Source organism: Staurois parvus, unplaced genomic scaffold, assembly GCF_062004578.1.
Source record: "Staurois parvus isolate SC_StPar_1 unplaced genomic scaffold, SC_StPar_1.0 ptg000197l, whole genome shotgun sequence".
Lineage (NCBI taxonomy): Eukaryota > Metazoa > Chordata > Amphibia > Anura > Ranidae > Staurois > Staurois parvus.
Window position 1 is genome coordinate 78,835 of NW_028317993.1, and position 11,198 is coordinate 90,032.

Here is an 11,198-nt window from a genome sequence, read left to right on the forward strand (position 1 = left end):
TCTCTATCAGCCCATCCCCCGCAGTTATTACTTTTTGTATCAATTGACCCTCCCTCTTAGATTGTAAGCTCTACTGAGCAGGGCCCTCTGATCCCTCCTGTATTAATTTGTATTGTAACTGTACTGTCATCCTTTGTGCAAACTGCTGGCGCTATATAAATCCTGCATAATAATAATAGTACAGATTTCCTCAAATAGGACTAACCCTCTCAGATGGATATTTTATTGCAGGTGACGTCTGGCAGACTGAGACTGCCCCAGGTTTCTTTCTTAGATCTTGATTGCTCTTACAGGGAGATCTTCCTGCTATAATCCATGACTGTTCCTGGCCACCTTTGCTCTGGCTATGTTTTCCGCAGTCTAAAATAAATATGAAAACCCAATAGAGAGAATGGGACATCTCATAATGGCCACATCAGTTGTGAAAACCTGTGATGCTCAACAAAGATCTCAATAAGAGAATCCCCAGGAGATATAAAGAACTAACAGGCATTTTATCTCAGCAGCACCTACAAAGAACTAAAATATCAGTTTGGAGTTGACTGATCCTTCCACTTTAAATATAAGCGGCTCTAATACAAAAACGTGTTGTCTGTTCCAATCACAACTTACTACACATGTCCAGTCAGCAGGCATCTCTCTTCTCCAGGTAATGCTCCATGGCACAGAGTGTGGCTCTAAGGAGTAAGTATACCCAGCTGAACTCAGAGCTTCCAGCATACCTTCTGACCCTGCATCTTGGAGAAGACCTGCGCAATAAGAGATCAATCAACAACACAATGTAGACATATATGTGTGATTTGCAATGATGCAAAAAGTTGATCTGTAATGTTAGCAAGCACCAAAAGACAATTTATATAGTGCCAACTCTCAATGAGTCAAATTTGCTTGTAAACTCTACATGTAAGAACACAAGGCCTAACCTTGCAGATACCCTCTTCTGGTCCTCCAAAAAAGCTGCCAAACACTAATCTGAAATGGTAGCTTGCGCCAAAAGACTATATATATATATATATATATATATATATATATAGCCAGTTCTCAATGTGCCCCATTTGTTTGTAAACCCTGCATGGAAGAACATAGAGGTGACCAAGAAGTCCTGGCTGGAGCAATTCGATGAGCCTTGCTACTGGAATATTACTAAGGTCAAAGTGGATTACAGAGCTGAGGTGAGGGAGAGTTCAGAAGATCATGACCGCCGTCCTGCAAAATTGAGAGGGTAGAAAGTGGCGCTGACAATCTTAGCCAGAATACACACCATGGTATTTAAGCTCATCAGACTCTAAGGACTGATTCACACTAGGAATCGCACCGGTATGCGCTGCACGTTCCTGTACGATTCATATGCAGTTATGTGCAGTACGATTTCAGCCTATTCATTTTAAATGGGCTGAAATTGTACTGCACTGCACCTAAATTAGTGCATGCACTACTTTTGTAAACGCACTACAACTGGATTGCATGGTACTTTTGTACCATGCAATGTGGTGTGGGCCAATGCACTGTGTTTACTGTGTCAGTAATATTGCACTGACACCCACTGCAGGTCGCAAGGGCAGCGCATTCAGAATGCGGTGCACGAAACCCGCGCAGCATTCTAGTGTGAATCAGCCCTTAAGGATACTGCACACATGGACATGGTAGACAAGACAGCACACTTGCTTGCCTGCCTCTTACGTCTTCTGCATGTTGTGTTCATTTTTGTGGGCTAGAAGCCAAGGTGGGGTCATGTGTAATATGGGGCTGTGGTGATGCCATGGGAACCTCATTTCATTTTTTTTCCCTCCTGGTGCATCAAGGGAGGGAGGCCTTGGGGTACTTTACAATGCCACGTCATCAGGGGGCTTGCTGAGGCTCTGGTTCTTGCAGCCAGCCCCCTGATGAAGTGAAACATGCATGCCATCATGAGGCCAGCTACAAGAACCCAAAATAGATAGTTCCCCCCTGATGTTGTAAGTAAATGAGATGGTGGAGCAAGACCTGGAATGCTGCAGTGGATCGGTGGTTTGACCCAGGACAACACTATATCAGCTGGATGTGTAAGTATGTATTTTGAAGGTAACCCTGCTAACAAGATAGGAGGGGAACAAAAATAGAACACAGGGATGGTAAAGGGTCATTGAGGTTGCTCTTTTAATAATACATAGAACCTTCCTAGATCTATTGCCATCATTTTCCCTACAGTTCTACATATCACTATTCTTATAGTAAATTATTTATTGTATGGTGACATAGGTTCAGATGTAACAAATACTCCAGTACAGGGTGGATTTGATTTAAATCAAACTGAGTTAAATCACAATTTAAATCACTAGTCAGTAAGGCTTGATTTAAATCCTAGTTTTCTACATAAAGACTGATTCTTGCTGGTATATCTTTAATATGCAAGTAGATGAAGATTTTTAGAATAACAACTTTTCATATTAGTTTTTTTATCCCCAGTTTAATAGGTTAATCATTCATATTTGGACAACTTTTCTGTTGTACTTAGGAAGGAGAAAAATAATCATTACCTTAATAATAACAATTTAAATAGATTTATTCAACTGAAACAATAACATTCCAGCATATGTGATTTCCTTAAACAAACATCCATGTTTGGTAACTAATTTGGCTAAACAAAATATATATATTTTAAGAAACTTAGACTGTCAGCCCCTTCCTCCTCACACTTAGTTTCACTTTCTTCTTGTGCAGATCTATTCCACTCCAAACAATCAGAAAAATATTGTTTCTATTCTATTCACTGAACTTCTTGAAACTTAGCAGTGAAGGGGTTGATTTTGTATTCATAGGTTTGTAGAAGTTAGGATTAAGGTCTTTTTCTTAACTCTGTTCATGTTAAAACATTTTTGCTGTGAAGAAGAGGCATGTGATCTCCGCTGAGTAAAATTCAGTTTTGAGAACTGCAAAAGTAAACCAAGCATCTGTGATAATATCTTGTAGGCAGAGAAACTGCCCAATAATCTTACAAAAACCTCTGGAAGAGCATGACATTGTGAATGTAGTCATGGAATTTATTTACCAAAAAAAATTAAACATATACAGCCTTATTCTACATAATTAAAAAACTAATCTTTATTTCATGATGGAATAACCTTTGGATGGTAATATATTTTTCTCAAAAAGCATTTTATTCAAAAAAATCCGATTTTAAATAAAAAAAATCAGATTTAAATAAAAACAAATTAGATTTTTTTAAAAAAAATCATTGATTTTTATCCACCCTGCTCCAGTATATACACTATATTGCCAAAAGTATTGGGACACCCCTCTAAATCATTGGATTCAGGGGTTCCAATCATTTTCATGGCCACAGGTGTATAAAATCATCACCTAGGCATGCAGACTCCTTCTACAAACATTTGTGAAAGAATGGGTCACTCTCAGGAGCTCAGTGTATTGAAGCGTGGTCCTGTGATAGGTTGCCACCTGTGCAGTAAGTCCATCCGTGACATTTCCTTACTACTAAATATTCCATGGTCAACTGTTAGTGGTATTATAACAAACTGGGAAGAACAGCAACTCAGCCACAAAGTGGTAGGCCACGTAAAATGACAGAGTGGGGTCAGCGAATGCTGAATCGCACAGTGTACAGATGTCGCCAACTGTCTGCAGAGTAAGTAGCTAAAGGCCTCCATACTTTGTGTGGCCTTTAGATTAGCACAACAACAGTGTGTAGAGAGCTTCATGGAATGGGTTTCCATGGCCAAGCAGCTGCATCCGGGCATTACATCACCAAGTACAATCCAAAGCATTGAATGCAGTAGTGTAAAGCATGCCACCACTGGACTCTAGAGCAGTGGAGATGTTTCTCTGTCTGGTAATCCAGTGGACGTGTCTGGGTTTGGCGGTTGCCAGTAAAACGGTACTTGCCTGACTGCATTGTGCCAAGTGTAAAGTTTGGTGGAGGGGGGATTACGGTGTGGGGTTGTTTTTCAGGGGTTGGGCTTGGCTCCTTAGTTCCAGTGAAGGGAACTCTTAAGGCATCAGCATACCAAGATATTTTGGACAATTTCATGCTCCCAACTTTGTGGGAACAGTTTGGGTATGTTCCCTTCTTGTTCCAACGTGATTGTGCACCAGTGCACAAAAGAAGGTCCATAAAGACATGGATGATTGAGTTTGGGGTGGAGGAACTTGACTGGCCTGCACAGAGTCCTGACCTCAACCCCATAGAACACCTTTGGGATGAACTAGAGCGGAGACTGTGAGCCAGGCCTTCTCATCCAACATTCGTGCCTGACCTGACAAATGTGCTTCTGGAAGAATGATCAAACCTTCCCATAGACACCCTCCTAAACCTTGTGGACGGCCTTCCCAGAAGAGTTGAAGCTGTTATAGCTGCAAAGGGCGGGGCCAACTCAATATTGAACCCTACGGACTAAGACTGAGATGCTATTAAAGTTCATGTGTGTGTAAAGGCAGGTGTCCCAATACTTTTGGCAATATAGTGTATGTTTAGATAGCACAAACTGAGAGCTGTTGATTTCATGATAGATGTACCAGCTACATCTTGCAGAACTTTAGTTAAACCTCCAGTGTATACTTATGATAGGGACAGATTATAATTTAGAGTTGTTATTGAAAGACTGTCAGCTAAGAGCACGCACACATAAAGAGGTTTAAGGGGTGTTTTCTTTGATGTACTCCAGTGAAGATAGCTGCAGGATTCTAGAATACCACTGAAGAACTCTGAAGACCTAAGGTGACCGAAGGAGGATGGATAAATTTGAAAGGTTATGTTTGCCAACTTGCTTGATTTTCCTAAATAATATATGAAACTAGCTAGGTTTTGTTAACAGTGTGCTCATTCTTTAATCTTAATTTACATATTTTAACTTGTGTTTGTGTCTTCCAGAACATGGACCATGGGCAAGCCTGGGGTTATTTAACATATCGCGGTAGGTCCTGGTACATTAAATGTCATTACAAATTTTAAAAAAAAGCAACAGACCAAAAACATACTGTAAAAAGTTTAATAGAAATCCATGTTAATATTTTAGTTCAACGAAATTATTAAGGGAAAGTTAATGTGTATTAAGGTAAAAAAAACCTTCTGCATGTAGCTTCCCCTTGTACTCACCTGAGCCCAATCTCAATCCAGCAGTGTGCACAGGAGCAGCCGTTCTCTTGGCTCTCTCCCTCCTCATTGGTTCCCACTGCTGTCAATCAGAGCCAGGGAGGAGCCGCGCTCTGTGCGTCTATGGACACACAGAGCCAGCTCGGAAGCAAGCATGCTTGCTATGAGGGCACTCGGTGGGGGCAAAGAGCCAGGAGTGCCAGCAGGGGAACTCACGGAGAGGAGAATTGGGGCTGCTCTGTGCAAAACCATTGCACACAGCAGTTAAGTATAACATGTTTGTTATTTAACCACTTCAAGTCCGGACACTTTTACCCCCTTCCTGTCCAGGCCAATTTTCAGCTTTCAGTGCTATCACACTTTGAATGACAATTAATATTTGGCAAATAATATTTCATCGTAAATCTTGGCCAAAATTTATTCCGTTTATCTTTTTAGTAAAAAAAATAAATAAATAACCCAAATTAGTTTATAACCAAAATTATAATTTTTAAACATTTGTTTGTACATTTTTATTTTATTTTTTTATTATTATTATTATTATTTTAACATACTGTCGCCCTAGCAGTACAGTGTCACCATGGTGACACTACTACTTGTGGGGGGTGATGAAGATTTTTTTTTTTTTTTTTTTTTTTACACTGATTGCTTTTACACCCATAAAGGCTATAAAAGCAATCATTGCTCCTTCTCTCTGGCTGCATTCTTGTAGCCATTGAGAACTACTGTGTGAGCTGTGATTGGTCACAGCTTGTCACATGGTACAAGGCTGTTGTGAATAGCTTTGTACCATGTGACCTCTGTGATCATTCACAGATTTCACACGTAGTAAGCAATGATGTCAGAAGTAACATCTTGCTTAATACTCTGCATGTGATCACTGATTGGCCAATCAGTGATTACATGATCGGTACCTTGCACAGAGGTCCCATACGACGATCGGTGTTCCACTGTGTCCGGAGGACACAGCGGGCACTAGATCACAGTGCTCCCAGGGAGTGCGCACAAGCAGGGGGCGGGGAGGTTGTTTATAAATGTTTACCCGACCCTGTACTGCCACCGTCTGGCCGTTTATATACAACAGCTGGACAGGAAGTGGTTAAAAAAAAATAAAAAGCAATCCTTTACAATTAGTTTAATAATTAAGGTTGGTGGTAAAAATGTCTGGATGACATCTAAAATACTGTTTTCTATAAAGGAAGGGGTGTGGGAGTTTGCTTAAAACCGTGCGTACATGCTCTCTGATGATCCCGTCCAGCTAGTCTTGAGGGAACATATCAACGTAGAGAAATCTTGTGGATGCATTTTGTTATATAATTCTGTTTTCATAGATCCTGTTGTCTGCAGATGACTTTTTTGAAGAAAAAAAAAAAAAGCAAGTCTTTCTGGCAGGACTGCTTAGAACCCAGTGCAGCCTTCAAATGATAGCATCTGAAAGGGAGTATGCCATAAAATTTGATTGCAACATCCGACCTTTTACTCATAGGCAAGCAACACAAACTGAAGCCACAGCAAATGAGGGGTTATGAAATGTGAAAAAAAAAAATAATTGGCCAAACTAACTCATTATATTAATTTTCCAAATTCTAGTATACATTCTTACACATATACATAGGAATAGATTTACTAAAACTGGAGCGTTCAGGATCTGGTGCAGCTGTGCATGGTAGCCAATCAGCTTCTAACTTCAGCTTGTTCAATTAAGCTTTGACAAAACCTGGAAGCTGATTGGTTTCTATGCAGAGCTGCACCAGCTTTTGCACCCTCCAGTTTAAGTAGATAACCCCTATTGTTTCCTTTTAATTCTTTGTAGAGTTTGCAGTGAATAGTTTGGTAAACAGTGTAGAAAAGTAATTGATGAACTAAGCTGTTTAACCACTTGCCTACCAGGCACTTATACCCCCTTATTTACCAGGCCAATTTTCAGCTTTCAGCGCTGCCGCACTTTGATTGACAATTGCACGGTCATGCAACATTGTACCCATATGAAATTTTGATAATTTTTTTCTCACAAATAGAGCTTTCTTTTGGTGGTATTTAATCGCCACTGGGCGCTTTACTTTTTGCGCTATAAATAAAAAAGTGCAAAAAATTTGAAAAAAAAAAAGTTTCTTTGTTTCTATTATAACATTTTTCAAACAGGCATTTTTTTCTCCTTCACTGATGTGCGTTAATGAGGCAGCACTGATGGGCACTGATAGGCGGCCCTGATGGGCACTGATAGGCAGCACTAAAGGGCACTGATAGGCAGTACTAATGAGGTGGCACGGATAGGCGGCACTGATAGACAGCACTAATGAGGTGTCACGGATAGGCGGCACTAATATGAAGCACTGATAGGTGGCACTGATAGGTGACACTGATGATGGGTACTGATAGACGGCACTGACTGGCATCACTGCTGGGCACTGACTGGCAGCACTGACTGGCACAACCCCTGGGCACTGACTGGTGGCACTGACTGGCAGCACTGCTGGGCTGCACTGGTGGGTGGCACTGGTGGGCAGCACTGGTGGGTGGGCACAGGTGGGTGGCACTGGTGGGCACAGGTGGGTGGGCACAGGTGGGTGGCACTGTTGGGCACATGTAGGTGGCACTTCTGGGCACAGGTAGGTGGCACTGCAGAGTGGCACAGGTGGATGCACTGCTGGGCACAGGTGGGTGATCTGCTGGGCACAGGTGGGCGGAGCTAGTGGGCGCACTGCTGGGCACAGGTGGGCGGAACTTGCGGGTGGCACTGCTGGGCACCGATCATCAGGGCACTGATCATCAGTGCCCTGATGATCGGTGCCGATCCCCGCTCTGACAACTGCAGGTTCTCGGCAGTACTTTCCTCACGATCTGACAGCGTGAGGAAAGTGCAGCCGAGAACCGGCACTTGCATTTCCCTCTGATCAGCGTGTCATTGGACACCGCTGATCAGGTGGTAAAAGGCGCTGTGATTGGCCTTTTACCACATCACGTGATCAGCTGTGTCTGTAGGACACAGCGATCACGGAGATCGCCGGGTGCGCGCCCCCTGGGGCGCGCAGGAGAGCGCGTTCTGGGGGGACGTCATATGACGTCCACTCAGAACTGGCCGGCCGCAGTGAAGCCGTCATTCGGCTATCTGCGGTCGGCAGGTAGTTAAGAAAGAGAGTGAAGTACACTATATGGTTAACGATTTGCGGACATTTATTGACCATCAAACCCATATGAGTTTGTTGGACATCTCAGGTTAATTAAGGGTATTCGTATTGAACAATTGCCACCAGATTGTAATTGTCTGAATGTCTTTAGGAACAATCGAGTATTGTCCATGATACTTTTTTTATTTGCACTAAAGCCTGGTACACACTGAATGAGAAAAAAAACGGACAGCTCAGGAGGAGCCACTGTACTAATTATTATTGTTATATAGGATTTTTATAGCGCCAATGGTTTGCTCAGCGCTTTACATTATAGTGGGAGACAATACAGTAACAATACAGTTCAATACAAGAGGGAATTGAGGGCCCTGATCCTTGGAGCTTACAATCTAAGAGGGAGGGGTGAGTGGTACAATAGGTAAAACTGTGGGGGATGGAGTGGTTGGAAGCATAGAGGATTCCAGTATTAGCAGAGGGCGGGATAGGCTTCCCTGAAGAGAGAGATTTTAATGATAGCCTAAAGGTAAGTAGAGTAGGTGATAGTCTGATAGATTTGGGTAGGGAGTTCCAGAGAATGGGTGATGCCTTGGAGAAGTCTTGGAGATGAGCATGGGAGGAGGAGATAAGGGAGCTAGAGAGTAGGAGGTCTTGCGAGGAGCAAGGAGTACGGTTTGGGTGATAGAGATAAGATCAGATATGTAAATTGGGGCAGTGTTGTAGATGGCTTTGTATGTCATAGTATACTAATGATCCGATATTGGTACAGCGAGCTCCCCTGCTGTGCTATTGGGTTCTGACAGGGATGCCCCCCATCCCGGACAGAACACTTCGGTCAACACTGTCAGCCATTGGCTGAGAGCACTGATCAGGAGCTGATCAGCAGACCTTCTTCAATCATGCCTCTTTGACAGAAGCCGACCGAACGTCTGGCTTCTGACAGACCGGCTACCACATCGGGCCAAATATGCAATAAAAATTGGAAGATGCCAAAATACCGCTCGACATTTGGCCCGTGTGTAGTAGGCTTGACATCCAAATCTAAATGTCTTTGTATGCTAGAGAATTGTAGAATGAACAGTACCCTTCACTAAAACACATTCACTCAATTATTTGGAGTGGGGTCCTTGTAGCTTTAGCCATATAGCGTATTTCTCATCCAGGATCATAAGCAGAGCCTATCTTAGGTAGAGTGACTTGATGATCTTATATTGATGGTCATCTTCTTCATTCACCCAGGTAAAACCGTGCCTGAAGAGCAGGAGATCAGCAAAGTCATGTACCATGACTGGCGTCTTATACCACGGCATGAAGAAGAGAACTTCAAGCAATTTATCCCTCTGCCGGAGCCAGAACCTGTCCGCTATGTGCCATACCCACCACTACTGAGGGCTATTGCTCTGGCTCAGTTGCAGAAAGAAGGAAAGCCTTTAACAGAGCCCATGCTGGACATTGGGAGATTACGGGAATCTGATCATGAGCTTCAAAAGGAGCTTAAAGTGAGGAGAGCCAAAACAGGGACACCAGTGTGATAAGGCCATGGACTTCTGCTACTTCCTAGAAACATGGATTCATGTACAGTTTATTGTCAGCAGCGTGACCTTCAAACCAAAATGGCAACAAAGTGCCATGGTAATTGGGGTTGTGGGCTCTGCTCTTTGTTGAGGGTTGTTTTCAGTTATAGACCATACTGAGTAAAGACTACACAACACCTTCCGTAATTGAAAATTGTCATTTTTACTCAATGACACCATAAGTAACTGTTGGACTTTCCTATTTGATGTTTACTGGGCTGTTATAAAACTTTATATAAAATCACACCATTATGTGCTACTGAGAATTTAAAGGCATTCCATATATGCAGTGCTCAGCATAAATGAGTACACCCCTTTTGAAAAGTAAGATTTTATTCAACATCTCAACACAAGAACAATTTCCAAAATGTTGGCAAAACTGAGTTTTATGTAACATTTGTTTTGCTCATTACATGAAAGTAAGGTTAATAGTATAACGTAGATTACAAAATCTTCAGTTTTACTCCAATTAGTTGATGCAAAAATGAATACACCCCACAACAAAAACTACTATATCTAGTATTTTGTATGACCTCCATGATTTGTAAGGACAGCACCAAGTCTTCTAAGCTTGGAATGAACAAGTTGGCAACATTGCAACATCTACATTTTTCCATTCTTCGAGAACAACCTCTTAGAGCCTGGATGCTGGATGGAAAGTGATGCTCAACTTGTCTTTTAAGATTTCCCCATAGGTGTTCGATTGGGTTCAGATCAGGAGACATACTTGGCCACTGAATCACTTTCACCTTGTTCTTCAGAAATGCAACAGTGGCCTTAGATGTGTGTTTTGGATCATTGTCATGTTGGAAAAGTGCACAACTTCTCTTTCAATACAGAGCAGTACATCAGTGAATTCATGATACCATGAATTAAATTCAGCTCCCCGACACCAGCAGCACTCATGCGGCAGCACAGAAGGACATTGCCACCACTATGTTTCACTGTAGGCACCATGCATTTTTCTTTGTACTCCTCACCTTTGCAACACCGTACAGTTTTGAAGCCATCAGTTCCAAAAACATTTATCTTGGTCTCATCACTCCAGAGTACAGAGTCCCAGTAGTCTTCTTTTTGAGTATGCTCCCTGGCAAATTCTAGGCAGGATTTTTTGTGCATGGGAGAGGTTTCCTATGTGGATGACACCCATGCATGCCATTCCTATGCATGCCATTGCAGTATACGCCATATTGCGTCATAGGAAACAATTGCCCCAGTTTTTGCTTTCTATTTTAGACAACTGCAATGAACTTGCATGGAGATTTTCTTTAACCCCTCTCATCAGAAGACGCTCTTGTCGAGGTGTCAACTTCCGTGGACAGCCTGGAAGTCTCTGTGAGATGGTTGCAGTTCCATATTTTTTAAATTTTTGTATCACTTTTGATACAGAATTCTGACTGATAAGTAAAGTGT

The 11,198-nt window shown here is 42.2% G+C and overlaps 1 protein-coding gene across 1 annotated transcript; it reads left to right on the forward strand.

The window, feature by feature from the left end:
• Positions 1-659: 659 nt before the first annotated feature.
• Positions 660-9,743, forward strand: LOC149461601 (small ribosomal subunit protein mS34-like). Its single transcript, XM_089678035.1, has 4 exons — positions 660-684; positions 1,087-1,172; positions 4,865-4,907; positions 9,451-9,743. Exons 1-4 carry the CDS (start codon positions 660-662, stop codon positions 9,741-9,743), a joined length of 447 nt encoding a protein of 148 aa, XP_089534161.1.
• Positions 9,744-11,198: the final 1,455 nt, after the last annotated feature.